Consider the following 15,788-nt stretch of genomic DNA (forward strand, 5'->3'; position numbering starts at 1 on the left):
ATATAGATAATGTGATATAAAAATATTTCCAAAATCCTAAAATACATTTTATATAAAATATATATAAAATGATAGATAGATAGATAGATAGATAGATAGATAGATAGATAGATAGATAGATAGATAGATAGATAGAAGAGGGATTTCATTCAGGATTCAGAGGAATAAAACACACACATTTTGTCTGTGAACGTCACGATCATGAAGGCAGATTAACATTCTTCCTCCATATATGCTTTGCAGCCTTGGCTACCTGGCTATCATTTAGCAAGCCTCCCCCTCCCACGATGTTGTGACAGTGCCCACGTCTCAGCCACACACACATACACATGTAGGTGTGTGTGTATGTGTGTGTGTGGGTGTGTGTATATACGTGTGTGGGGAGCAGCGGGCCCTCTACAAGCCTCTTTCTCAACATTAAGAGATGGTTGCCATAGCCGAGACATCAAATGGGCTCACACAGAGATCAAAAAGACATGCGGCATCATCAAAGAAGTTTCTCGCTGACAACTTGAAACATTCAAAGAGACAATACAGCCCTCCAGCTGGTGAGCAGGGAGCCAGAGCGCCCACTGGCCCATATTCTCTGCGTGGTTTCTGTGTGTGTGAGTGCGTTTACACTCGAAGAAAGCCAGCTGATATGTGAAGTGTGATTTCAGCGGAGGCAGATGTCATGTCGCCAGTCACTGGGAGTCCATGAATTGTCCAGAGACACGTTGGTCTCCAGCACACATGCACGGTAACTGAAAGCAACTGACTTTTTTTTTCTACACATAAGAAAATGAACACAGTATTGTATATTTTTAACTTTTTCCCTTACATTTATGCAAGGGGAAACAAGCAGGTGGAGAAAGTATGGATGACAAAATGAAGAACTGGGCTTTGACTCTTTGACTCTTAGGCTTTGTTTTTTGAAGGCCGGCAGCTACTCATATTTTTGATCTAAGGCACCATGCATAAAAAAATCCATGTTGCTCAACAAATTTGACTCTTGTTTGGGTAGAAAATCCTCCGAACCTGAAGTCAGACCATCACAGGGCAATAAAATTCTCCATCCAGCCACAGATTATGGCAATATAAAAAACAACAACAACACAACAAAAAACCCAGTACCCATTTTTTGTTGATGTAATTGTAATTATTTATGAAGGTACAGGTCTTTTCATCCTGGCGCAAGGCTACTATGCAGAGGTTTACAGCAGACGCCACATGCCGGATCTACTTTCCAATTCAAATCAGTGATGGACAGTCGGTTTCAAAAGAGCTACAGATTCAAAGTTGACCCTGATGCAATGACTCCGGGAATCAATACGACTTTAGAACCGACTTTATCTGTCAATGCCATCACTTTGGCCACACTGATTGGCCAAATGTTAGAAAAGGCAGAAGAACAGCGTTTTGAGTCGTCTCTGTCTTTGTGTGTTGTGCTGTGCTGATGGACTAACCACTTCCTACATGACATCATTTATGGAGCTGAAGAGTATTGATTTCCAGACTTTAAACCAGAGCCAGAGTCAATTATTTACCACTATTTCAAACAGGAAAATAACACTAAAAAGGCATTTAATTTCCTCAAAAAATGGGTACTGGGATTTGTTGTTTTTTTTTTTTTTATATAAACATAATCCACTTTTATTGTGCTCATTTACTAAAGCTATGATCTTGTGAGTTGTTTTGCTGCACTATGGAGGTGAATGGAGAGACAGAAAGGCGGCATTGTGGATTACCAGTCCAGAGGAGCACAGAGCAAGTAATACAGAGGAAAATGAAAAAACTACACAACCTAACAAGTCCTACATTCTAACACTGCCCTCACAGCCTGCAAAACCATACTCCAATGATTTCTCATGTCAACCATCTGTCATACATACATGTTAACATACATCATATCCGGCACAGACCACATTGACTGGCTGATTTTTTTTTTTTTTTTTTAAGCGGAAAATATCAGCTCAGTATATTGACAATCCAACCCATCAGTCTAACGTCAGTGACAGCTCATCAAAACCTGCGTCTAAAGCAACTGTTACTGCAGCTCGGCCACGAAGCACACAGATACAGTCGAGTATCCATTAGCACACAGCGGTCATGCGATATCTGACCACACACATCTGCTAGAGAGAGCACAGCTGAAGGACAATGTGAGAGCGATAGAGAGACAAAGACAAAGACACAGAGAGAGAGAGAGAGAGAGAGGAGGGGAAAGTGGGGGAGGGGAGTATTTGGGAAATCCATCTGGCCCTTAGTGGATTTCCACTGTTAAATTTATCACACTCAACTGAAGAGCAAGACAATAATCAATAATCTCTCCCTCTTCCTTTATCTCTCTGCTGTACCCTCCCCTTGTCTGCCCTTCTCTGTCATTCCACTAGTGTGTTGGACTTCACTGCGCATGTATCATACTGCAAGACCCAGCTATAAACACCATACTGATCTTATTCAGCCATTTGGAAAACTAAAAATGAGATTAATACTTGTATTAATACTGGTGTTACTTTAATATATGTAAGTCATAATTAAAGATAAACCTAACAGTTATTAAAGTAGCAAACCATCTTGGGAGTCAGTCTCAACACCTGCTTGGATTTAGCGGGTGAAAATTTGCCAAATATATTAAAACGTTAGCCTTTTAAGATCATTTCTAATATAGTTTTAGTTTGAGGGGAATACGGTAAAAGTTTGAGAACATCTGTTTGTGATGTGGGATCTTGGTGCACCACAGTGAGACGCGGCTGAACTGACACCAGGTTTTCGACATGGCCACCATGACTGTTGCATCACTTTGACCTCAGTTTGGTTTGGCAAAGCCGGTTTGCCACATCAGAAATCCCAGTTTGTAATACCAAGTGAGACACGATTACACATCTTTATTATCTGCTGGCGGGGTAATTGTGCCATCAGAGATAAGAATGAAAATTATGAAAGACACCAGTCAAATAGAGCACCTTTCAGTTACATACTGCACAAGTGGTAAACCAGTGTATCACACCTGAGATGACCATGAGCTAATTCTATTCAAAAGCTTACCAATGCTCCTAACAGATGATTTATTGTTGAGTTTTACTTTGATATGAATCCCTCAAGTGTAAAATTAAATATATTTTTCATGCTTAGTATTTAGGCGTGGCTGTGGTGTGAATGACTACCAACCATACAGCAGAATTGTAAGTATGTGCCACGATGCACAAAGTGGGGACTGCAGAGGTGGTCCCATCCTCTGTAGATGGCAGGAACTGGCTGCTAGATGCCCCCCTGCTATATCCAAACTGTCCCTGCACTTCTCTGCCAACTCCTGTTTGGCTCCCTGCCTAATGTCACTGAACCATTTCCTACTTTGGGCAAGAGTTCTCCTGCGACCAGAACAACACATGTTAACCGAATGTGTTATCTCCTGCCCATTTTATTTTACCGTAAGGTGCTGCATATTAACTTCAGCCCCAGTTTCCTCTTCAAGGATGGAACTGTTCAGGACAGAGATTGCTTGTACACTGCTTTAAAAAAAAAAAAAAAAAAAAAAAAAAAAACAAAGGAAAAGAGGTGATCTTATTGCTCATGACAGGTCTCTACCTACCTAGTCTCTAGTTCAGTCCTGCTTTGCCAACAAAGTCCAATATTTTATCCTTCATGCCTTAGACCTCCCAAATGTTGATAAACTAGAACTCCTTCATCATACTGCCTAATGAATCCTAAATATTGGTAGAGGACTTCCTTGTTCTAAATGCTAGTAGAGGGATTAATGTCAACAACCTTGGTGATGAAGAAGATGATAGTTGTGATGCTGATGCTCATGACTTATTTGCCTTGCCTGAAACTCTGCATCAGCACTTTGAATTAGCAACTTTCTCTCACGTATTTTTGATATTTATTCTTCAGCCAGTTGTCCATCAAGGCCAAATTAATTTAAAATTTCAAACAGGACAAGCCTTATTCCTTCATTTGTTGGTTGGCTGCAGCCCAACATCAGCAATCAATCCCATACTTGTGCGGCCCTTTGCCTTGTCTACTAGCGCACTGCAACATTACTCACACTACAAAGTAGCAGTCTGGTGCTCAGATCGGACCAATAACACAATAATGCAGCAGCAGCTGTATCAGATATCTATCAAAGAAACAAAGATGTCTATTCAAAGAGGGTGATTATGTAGAGGTCAGTCTACATGGACAGACAGCACAGAGAAGGCTTTTACTCTGAATATTATACATCAATGTCACTTAAAATTTTACCAGGACACCAAATTATGTGGCAAATTTGAACACACATATTGCTTAATACAAAGCAGAAATAACAACAAAAATAAACTACAAGAGTTCACTCAGTAGAGTGCAGACCTCTGTCAGGCATATCCCTTCTTTTCCAGACTAATAGCTTCCCAATATGCTGACCACAACTGAGGAGAGACTCAGCAGACAGTTGTGTTGTCAAATTAAATTTCATATTACAAATGAATAATTAATAATAATGAATAGTACAGTATAGCAAATATAGCGTAAAGCTCCCAAAGCCTCTCAAGTTTACTTGTTTCTTGATCTCTCTTTATCTGTTTCACTTTATTCCACAAATTATAGTGGTCTGCACCCTATAGCTCATAAGCCATTTCTGGCTCTGTCAGAAGTCATGTGAATTTCAAGAGAAACTGCTTTTCAAAAAATATAGCAAAATTCTAAATTACTACTAAAGGTCTCTCACTCTCGCTTTCTCTCTCTCTCACACACACACACACACACACACAGTGAAGATGAGGAAAATAGTCCGCTGACGCATGAAACACCCACGGCTGTTTTCCACGTCATGTTTACAGCTGTGACGCATCAGGTTGTGTCACCTGATTTAATTCTCTGCTCTGATACTTTGTTTTCCCGAGTGTCTGCTCTGTATTCCGTTGACGAAACTCACCCAAAAAACATAAAGCACATCCTGTTTTTTTTTTTTGTTTTTGCCAGCGATAGGAGTGAACACGGTCACAAAAGGATAACAGGACGAGCGAGCTTGCCAGTGAATGAAGTGAGGGAGTGGCATAGCGATGCAGTCGTATGCAAACAGAGAGACAGGTAGAGAGCGGCGGTGGATGTGCGAGCTAGACAGTGAATGAAGAGATGGACCTGCACATAGCGAGCCTTTAGAGACAAAATACACAGACACATTCAGTAAAGTGTCAGAGCGCTGCTTGTGTTGTTCATTATGATCAGTAATAGAGGCCTCAGTGTTTCCCATTTGATCTCCCCACTGTCCCTCTCACTTATCTGCTCTCTCTCACCACCATAAATTGTTAGCTATTGCTTCCAAATAACAATCATCAAGCTAAGTAATACACAAAAAGCTTCAGAATAATATTTCTATTACCATGCCTCGCCTTTTATGGGTGCGCTGCCTATGAGTTACTCAGTGTATACATCTAGGACTTTCACTGTGAAAAAACAGCTGTAGTGGAATGTGATATACCCAGTCATGTATGAGGAGAGAGTGAGAGACAGCGCACCAGTGGGCAAGCGAGCTAAACAGTGAGCAAAGAGAGAGAGCGGAACTAGGAAGAATGCAGGTTTTCCAAAGGTTTTGAATCACCGCAACCACAAGAGGATCTTCATCACACAAGAATGACTGCACAAAAAAAATTTAGGCCACAGTTTCCAAGATTAGCCGCAGACACACACACACACACACACAAAACCCAAACACAAGATCTCCTCCAGGCTGCCCACTTGACAGAGACGACTGCTGCTGGTTTCTAAATGTTCCTGATTTCAAGCGTGTTGCACAGCTTAAGTTTGGTCAGTCAATAATACCAAGTTTTTCCAAGCAGTGAGCAACTGTCCATCATATGACCGAGTATGGAAAGCTCCTGTCAGCACTTTGATTCTATTTTGAAAGGAGCTGATATGAGATGACAGGAAATAGCAATAAAATAGAAGTGAGACGTTTAGTCATTCTCTCTTAGCAAGGAAGAGGCCGATGATGGCAGCATCTATTTTCAAAAATGGCCCAACCAAGGGTGCACGGTATTTTTTTTTTAGACAATATGATCACCACAGATATTTAGGTAATGTAGCGTTTGAAAATAGCATCATAAATGCATGCAATTGTAGATAAAATTGGACTTAAAGCTGCAATAGTACTTCAACACTGTCCCCTTTAAATGCCTTACACCATGAGTGCTCATGATCTCACCCTCCCACCCTTTCTGCCACGTGTGTGTGTGTGTGTTGTGCATGCTTGTGTCAGCCCTGTGCAGCCAAGTTTCTCTTCTCCCTGCAGAGCCCCCAACCCTCCATGTGTCTACAAGACAGATGTGCAAACCAGATGTTTCTTCACCGAGGAGAAAGTGCTACAGACAGCCTTGCTATTTGTGTGTGTTTTCCAAATGTCGTACGTGTTGTCAGACCAAAGTTTGAATCCAACAATGACATATGGGGGTCTGGGAAGCACAGCTGCTAACAGCGGTCTGGTTACCGATGTGCACAGTGACAAGCCAAAGGCTGTATATCACATGTGACAATGTTGTCATCGAACTCTGACTGGCACACACACAATTTCCTTACAGCTCCATCACTGAAAAAAAAAAAATCTCCATCATAAGAAGTCAATTAGTCTCATATTCACTCTTAAAATCTTGTTTTTCTTCAAGTAAGTGGAAAAATCTGCCATGGGGATGAGATAATCCCACTAGTTCCAAATGCTAATCAGCATGTTTCCATTAATTTCCTTGAATCACAAGCCATTTTCTGACATTTCCATTGCCTTGTTCTGCCTTGTTTCACTTTGTTCCCTGGAAAAATCCTGAAACAAGTGAAACTGCATTGGAAACAAATGGGATTATCTCATCCCGCTGGTAGATTTTCCCAATTGTTTGAAGAAAAACACAATTTTAAATCTGAATATGAGATGGCTTGTTTTCAGTACCTGAATCTCATCAGCGACTGTGCCTTTACATTTACTCCTCTGTTTGCACATTACACAGCTGAGTTCCTATACAGCTTTTAAGGTTGAAAAGTCAAGAAGCACTTTCAGGCTTTGGGGATAAGGTTCCTTGTCTCCTTGTGAGTGCAGTTAAAAACATTTCCGGTATGCCAGCTGGCAGGAAACAACCTGATAGAATCCCGAGAGAGATAGGCAGCACGTGTTTCTTCGTGGACTCTGTCAAGACTACAACCTGTAAATGAACAGGCGGGATTGATGTTTTATTCAACAGGAGTCCGGCAGCTATTTTTAAAACACAACAACGTAAGTGCAGGTGAGTGGCAGCGCCTCCCACTCTGTCCTCTTTGCACTCCATTAGCCTCCACACTGCCAGTCAGCTGAGGACTAAGGGCGTAGACTGGCGACTGATTTCCAAGATGTTAAATTCCCTCTCAGCGATGTGGGATTCGCTTGAGTGACTCATGAGCAAGTTCAGCTGAAGCCAAATGGAATCACTGGAGGAAAATGAGAAAGATCGGACACATCGTAATAACTCAATATCAGCCGCTGCTTAAGGGCTGAAGTGAAAATGTATTGCTTCACAAGGTATCCAAAACTAGTCCGGGAGAAGCCATCAGACTGCAAAGAGCAATTCATCACCCAGTGATTATGTATTGACACTGAGAAACTGAGTGGCAAGCTATCGAGCTATCAAGGGAGAATATTGAGAACTAACTGCTTGTGATTTCAATACAGTAATCAGCTCAAAGGTCAAAGCACAGTTGACCTCATCATGAAATCTTAGCTGACTAATTGTGATTACCAATTTATTTGTTTTTATATGTATTTTGTATGTACAGTGGTCCCTCGCTATAACGCGGTTCACCTTTCGCGGCCTCGCAGTTTCGCGGATTTTTTTTAGTGCAATTTTGCATGCTTTTTTTTTTTTTCTTTACAGCGCATTGTGTTCTGCGTCCTGATTGGCTAAGGGAGAACCTGGCTAAGGGACTGTGTAGACCATTCTCAATCAATCTCCTCCGTGCCGGGACGTTTTGATCTTTGGTTTCATTCTATAATACTGGACTTATTTTTCTACTAAGGTTTGAACTTTGAGAGTGTTTAAACAAGAGAGAAAAGTGAGAAAATGTTAATGCCTGTCTGAGAACAGTGTATAAAGTGTGTAGTGAGGGGTTTTACAGCCTTAAAACATCTATAATAATTGTAAAAAATAAAGCTGAATACTTCGCGGATTTCGCCTATTGCGGGTTATTTTTAGAATGTAACTCCCGCGATAAACGAGGGACCACTGTACTTCAAATAGCTTGTATTAAAACTATAGCACAGACCTACCTAATGTAATGAAAGAGGCTTGTACGCAGTGTTGATTAAAGAAGGAGTGCAGTACATACACTTGCTTGAATGAGCATGGGTCTCATTTTTGAATGATGCCATATGGCCAGAGACAGAGAGAGACAGCATGAAAAAAGCATTTCTTCAGCCCGGTTGATTTGTATTCTATTTGCTGCAACACTTCTAAGACTGGTTTAAACGCCCCTTTAATTCTGGATGGAAACATGGCTGTGGACGCTAACCATTATGCACAGTCATCATGTTCTGCTCAGATAATCACGATCACACGACTATGTAATAACTGTGACAGACCGCGCTCAGAGAGAGGGACAGTTTGTGCTCAAACGACTGGAACAGAGGTAGATCATCGCAACAATGACAAAAGCAGGATGAGGATTCACATGACTCCCTCCCTGTGCTGGAAAGCCATTTTTTTAATTGCTCAAAAGTGGCATTTCAGTCACCGGCAGCTTCATCAGGCATGGCATTAATATTGTGACCAAACCAGTTAATCAAAAAATGCATGTGACTTTTTTTCATCTACACAGGATGAAGAGAGCATTGTGGCTGCAAGTGCTTTTTAATCCTTAGGTAGCTTTAGCCATTAAAACAGCACACCAACACCTCATGTTTAGTCCCTGTTAGTCACCTTTATTCAAAGATATGTGGAGGGGTTGAGATTTGAATTGAAAAGCACAGCAGGCATAGTAATGCTACATAACACGGATGAGAAAATCTACCAACCACCCCCAACAGTAATATTGTCTTATTTTCATGAGAGGGGATTAAGTATTATATTTGCATACCCTTATTCAACAAGCTGCTGTTGATTCTTGTATGGAATATTCTGGGAATTTGCCTCCCCACACGAGAGCGAAACAAGAAACTTGCCAGCAGTCCAATGTGTTTTAATTATAGATGGCTTAATTCAACTCAGCAGTGGCAAAAAGAAAAAAAAAAAAAGTACTATTAAGCACATTTAAAGGCAGGCAAAGCAATGCTGTCTTCTCTATTCTGAGCTTAATTTTTCTCCCATTTGTTTTGCATTGTGACTTCTTCCATAAAATCACATTTTGTCAAAAAGACAGTATTTATGAATGTGGACAAGGTGTACTGATGACTCTAAATTGCTCTTCAATGTGTTTGTATGTGTGTGTGTAAACCCAGTGAGGGACTTGCAGCCCCCTTGAGGGCGTTCCCCAGGGGGCATCCTGCGACCATGATTAACACTAAGTGCAGAAAATGGATGGAAGAATGGATATTTATTTATCTGTATATCTGACACTTCATTAAAGGAAAACGCCAAGTTTTGGGGATAGTGGCTCAATGGCTCATTGGTCAATGTCCTTGTTTTTTGATGAGGAACATAAATAATCCATGTGTCCCTGGCCAGATCATTGGCTTGAGTGCTCCCATTTATCACTTCACCATGCGGAATAGCAGCAGGATACTAGACATAAAAAGTGAGAAACGGCAGCATTAAAGCTAAATGCTAAATAATATTAAATGATGAGTGCCTAAATGTGGTAGGTTGGGTAGGAGGCTGAAAATAATGAGGATACCAAATTAATATACTGTTTTTATCTAGCAGGGACTTCTTCTCTACATGGATACCTAAAATATCCAAAACTGCTCCAAAAATAAAGCTATATCTGCAATACTGACTTAATATTTCATTGATTACATTTATGAATCTACAGACCGTGTGCTTAAAACCTCTAACAATTTATTATTAACATGTCACTTTTCTTACTTTAGATCACACTAGTGCCCTACCATCACTTAACACAGTGCATACTAAAGTGGGCGGAGCAGCCAATGACACAGACAGGGACGAGGGTAGTCTGGAACTACACTCTCATCAGTTAACAGGCTTGTTGACCAATGGGCCAAAAAGCCAGATATTGCTTATGTAAGGTCACAGGAAGAGCTCTTTTCACTCTTGGAGAGAACACAGATAAGTAAATGTGACCGTTAGTGTTGCAGCTGGGTCCCACAGCAAATAAGGCAAACTCTTTTCATTGAAGGCCTGGGACAAACTCTAAGTCTTGCCTGACAGGCAGTTCTCACTAAAAGTTACACAAGCCCCTTCAGTCCTGGTCATATAATATCAAAGATGCTTTAAAAATTCTTGTTCTGCCTCTTGACACTACTGATGAAGCTCACTTCACATTCATTTAGCTTTCACTGCAGTTCAGTTTTGCTGATGTCTGTGTTTCATTCACAAGAAAACCCAAACCACAGTTCCAGGCTAACCAGCCTCATAAGTTTCACCTTCCACCTGAAACAGTGCACTATGTTCAAATCTGCTGAAAACAAATGACAGATGGTGCAATATGTGGAAAGGAAAACAAATAAATAAAATCCAATTTATGTGTTTCCTTCAACACAAAGTTAATGGTGCACACCCATGTTCTTCAATTTCTGTGACAGGCAATGACAAAGAAGCTATTAGTGTCCTTCCTCCTCTTGCTTGTACACACTCACGTCACACACACTTTAAGGGAGAATACATGACCCTCTTGTCTCATAAATGCCTCACATCCTGTGCACCAGGGTCCATCTTACTCTTATGGCAGCTTCTCCTCCCCGCCGGAGGCTGTGATTTCTAATTAAACCTCCTGGGGACTTCATGACAGTGGCAGCGGGGCTGTCAAAGAGCCACAGACACTTGCACAGCCATGCAGCAAAGACTCAGAGTCCTATCATTACCCTGAACCCAAGGCAAGACTTCTAAACTCTCATAAAGACAGAGGGTTGAGGACCTTCACTCTAATGAGAAAAGTTATTAAGGGTACTAAGCTGACAGGTCATGTTGCTTATTTCAACTTTCAACTTTAGAGCTCAAGAGTGTGAAGTAAGCTGTGATACAGCCAAACACTGTGTTCATTATCACCTGTACAATGTTGAAAATGCAACCCATCCCCTGGTGTTACATAATCTGCAACTCTGGTCCCTAAGAAGTGTCACCAAGAACACTGGCTATACTGCACAAAAAGTTCTTGCAGAGAGAGACCGAGCCCAGAGGGCATTGTCATCAAGACAAAAAGCTGCTTAAGCTAAATTGAACTTTGGTAGAGTCTTCAGCTTGTATAGTTATCTGAGCACCATACGAGTCTGCATGGTGGTGAAATATCCTCATTAGTTACTCCGTGCTCTCCTGGCATACAAGAGATTCACTGAAAGAAAATGTTTTAATATGGATATGACTGTTTTGCAAGTATTTCCTGGTTGTAAGCAGCAACAGCGGGGCTTTGCTGTTCGATTTCTCTCTGACCAATCAGTGATCTCCAGTGTTTCAGGTCACATTTTAGTATCAGCTCGGCTCACATGTATTGTGGATCAGCAGCCCGGGGGAGCAGAGAGCAACTAATGAGCATATTTCACCACCATGAAGACTCATGTAACACCCAGGTAACTACACAACCCAACACTCTAAAGTCCAGTTTTCAAGCCATAATCACTGAGTGCAAGTCAGAATTCACTATTGGTCTTTTCAAACTGCCCTGCATGGTAAGGATAGCCCAGGGCTTATTTATCCCATGTACACACAAGCATTCATTAACCCTGAGCTATGTGTCAGCCCTGCGTTGAATCACACTTGGACCTCGAAGTCCTGGGCTAATATCTGTTAGCCTGAGGTGAAGGATGCAGTGAACCACACTTTTACAGGTATGTGCACAAAAAGGGACCATGCAAAGTCCACTTATACTCCGGCAGAGTCAGGCTCACATAGCTCTTGCCTAAACAAGCAATAGACAGTTCCTTACCGGGTTTTAAACCTCAAGATCCATGATAATGATTTGATAGTGCCTAAGAGAAAAGAGTTGTTTCAGTTCTCCATCAAGTTCCACACAAAGGGAACGGTGCACATCTGTTGTAATCTTGGTCGGCACACTGTGGGGGCCACAAACTGTTACAACAACCAGGTTTTCTTGAGATGTACGAGCACCAGCCTCCATCCGCTGGCTAATTTCACCTTACCTTCCCAAAGTCTCTGACGTCAAATAGGTCAAAGGCCTCAAACAGTTCACTTTTCTTCATGCCAAAGATCTCGCTGCATGCGGCCAGGAAAGTCCTAATATTCTTCAGGCAGAGGAACTGTATTGGGAAGATGGAAAAGAATTGCACAATTTAGAAAATCAACTATAAATGGAAAAAACAGTATGTGCATGAGTAACATGTGAGCTTACATCTCTCTCACTTTCATTTCCAAAATGTTTCATTTCCTAAAATCATAGCATGGAGTTCGTCATTCAATATCTAAGATTTTAAGATTGATCATCTGGCTTACGAAGGACTTCAGTTTCCTTTGATCTCTCAAAAAGCACTGGGATTTGTACAAAATATACAGGATATATCTTGATATTGAGTTGCGGGCAAAGATGCCCAATCTACATCACAGCTTTCTCTTAAAAAGCTTTAAAATCTTTCTTGAACTCGTCTGCTTCTCTTTGCCTGCATCTCCTTCTTTGTGACTGGCATAGATCTGGTAAAGGAAATCAATAAGGAATAATGGCTTTTACCAGGATTCACCTCATTAGTGGACTTCATGAAAAGAGCCCATTATTTCTTCAGCATTGTGTATCTAATCTGAGTTTTTTGCTGACTAAATGATATTACAATCCACTAATCAATCTTACTCTAATGAGCAAAGTTATTAAGGGCATTAAGCTGCCAGGTCATGTTGTTTATTCCAACTTTCAACTTTAGAGCTCAAGAGTGTGAAGTAAGCTGTGATACATCCAAACACTGTGTTCATTATCACCTGTACAATGTTGAAAATGCAACCCATCCCCTGGTGTTACATAATCTGCAAATGCAGTCAACTCTGGTCCCTAAGAAGTGTCACCAAGAACACTGGCTATACTGCACAAAAAGTTCTTGCAGAGAGAGACCGAGCCCAGAGGGCATTGTCATCAAGACAAAAAGCTGCTTAAGCTAAATTGAACTTTGGTAGAGTCTTCAGCTTGTATAGTTATCTGAGCACCATACGAGTCTGCATGGTGGTGAAATATCCTCATTAGTTACTCCGTGCTCTCCTGGCATACGAGAGATTCACTGAAAGAAAATGTTTTAATATGGATATGACTGTTTTGCAAGTGTTTCCTGGTTGTAAGCAGCAACAGCGGGGCTTTGCTGTTCGATTTCTCTCTGACCAATCAGTGATCCCCAGTGTTTCAGGTCACATTTTAGTATCACTAATCAATCGTAACCTATGATTCATGCTTTTGTGACCAATGGTCATAACTGACCTTAGCTGAAAAACATGACTCATAGGAGCCGAATGTGTGACGTTGCCAATTGTGGACAATATAATTCCAATATATTGTGTATGCAGAGAAGTATGCAGCCTTCTTACATTTGATGTGATTTTGAACCAATGGTTAGCACCTCATTTTGGGTGTGTGCACTAACTGAACTATTTAGCTCTTTACCTATGACATGAAATGAATCTGACACATTTTGAATTCAAATCTCCCTGGATACAATGGTAAAGCAAGCCACTGAAACTCTATTCTCAGTGCTAGCTCTACTGTGATTTCTCAGCTCCCTGGCAACAACAACTAAGCATTCAGATTTAGATTTGGCCTCAGGTGTTTAGAATAACAAATGTAAAAGCTTTCATGGACTTGCTGTAGGCTGAATCCATAATGCGCTGTATCAATTGACAAAACATTGTTGCAAAATGGACACAGTGTCCATGTGAGTCTATTCATATACTGACATCATGACAGCTGAAGTCAAATCATGGACTCATTTTCGTGGGCAGGGGGCTGGTATGTTGGTAAGCCACAAACTAACATACACAACAACCACTGAGACTGGAAAAAGAAAGAAAGAATGAATGAAAGAAAGAAAGAAAGACGGAAAGAAAGGTCAGGAAACCGTTCCTTCACTAATTTGTATATATGGTGACCATAATTACAGCTGAAGGTGCACGTCGCCCTGAGAAAATTACATTAAGCAAACCATAAGTAACCCCTCTAATAAACAAGGAGGTCATTTGCTGGGAAGGCAAATGTTTTCTGCCTCATCTGCACCCTAAATCTTCAGCTAATGATCTTAATGTGTTTTCATCCAAAACCCATCCATCTAAATTATGCTGACACAGTCAGCTCAAACGCTCCCTGGGAACACCAATGGTATAAAATCAGGAGACACGGCGAGACCAAACCAGTGATGCAGCATTATCTGAGCAGAGGTTTCTGACATACATTACCAGCCTCTGCCTCTTTTTATTAGAAGCGCAGAGCCCCAGGCAAAGAGCGAAGGGGAAGTTGTCGACACAGTTGGCCAATATAAACCATCTCTGACTGACGTCTGTTAGCCTTCCTGCAGTTAGCACAGGATGGACAAAAAGAGGATGCTGCTGAAAGACATGTTTTAGGAAATGATGCTTTTGCCACATCACTGTACATTACAGTGCTGCTGGGCTGGGATTACAGCTCTTTGCTCATCTGCGAAAGTGCATTTTGACTGAATTGTAAATGTCACATGGAAAATTGGCTGCATTGTACATTGTTAAGCATGGGCGCATTTTTATTGATTTGGACAGCAGAGCCGGCATGACAAGCAACTGGCTTTCAGTTTTTACCCCAGAACACATGCATTTACAATTTACAATTTACAAAATAAATATCAGTTATCATAAGCACATCGTCAAGTGTGTTTAATGTAGCTCCATACAAAGTGATACTTTCAGCACAGGAAGCTTAATGCTGGCCCCTTCAGCTGTAGTGTCTTACTAACTTCAGGATCTTAATTAGAGCATCTCCAGTGTCCGCCTCCTCTCTAATCAAAATAATAATCCCTATCACAATTAACAAGTATAATGAATGTACAAACTGTCACATTTGCATATAATGTACATACTGACAAGCATGCTACAAAAACAACCAAACCTCACAGCCAATGTGAAGGCACTGTGCAACACCTACAGCATGCAGTGTGAAGACAGACATGTGCACTGGTCCATGCACTTCTAAAATTAGAGAAGGGAAAAAAACCCACCGTACACATTATAATATTCTAGAAAGAGTTGGACTTGAGCTTCGAAATAACTAAATCACATTTGCAAAAGCAGCTACACTGGAAGGTAATATTAAGTTCAATCCCAATTAGCAGTGCATGTCAGCTTTAAATAAAAACAGGTCTGATAATCACCACCTTTATAAATGGGTTTTCAAGGGGAAATGAGGCAACTAACACCTCCAAAGACACCAAATAATGAAGTTGCAAGTGGCTCAGTCACAAAAACTGCAAAATTATTTAATGCGCAAGGGGAACCGTCTGAAAAAATCATTGCAACATATGCTAAACCCAGCCACACTCCATCTGCAAAGAGGAACAGCAATGTCAAGTCGAAGCTCACTGACAGAGACAGATGGGCACTTAATAAGGTGGTTGCTAAATGGGAACACAGAGCACCATCTACACAAAGTTCAGAACTTGATGCATTAAAGGAGAAATAAAGCCGTTCTGAAGCTGTTCACAAAAACAATAACCTATGATGCAGGGGACCTCAACCAATTTCTTTTTCTTC

General features: G+C 41.0%; 1 protein-coding gene across 1 annotated transcript in view; it reads right to left on the minus strand.

The window, feature by feature from the left end:
- The window catches only part of vav3 (vav guanine nucleotide exchange factor 3), a 112,538-nt gene that overhangs the window by 82,890 nt on the left and 13,860 nt on the right, over positions 1-15,788 (minus strand). Inside the window, exon 2 of the mRNA XM_030079693.1 lies at positions 12,227-12,343. Coding sequence (XP_029935553.1) covers positions 12,227-12,343 — 117 coding nt within the window. The remainder of the gene's footprint in view (positions 1-12,226; positions 12,344-15,788) is intronic.

Source organism: Myripristis murdjan, chromosome 20, assembly GCF_902150065.1.
Source record: "Myripristis murdjan chromosome 20, fMyrMur1.1, whole genome shotgun sequence".
NCBI lineage: Eukaryota > Metazoa > Chordata > Actinopteri > Holocentriformes > Holocentridae > Myripristis > Myripristis murdjan.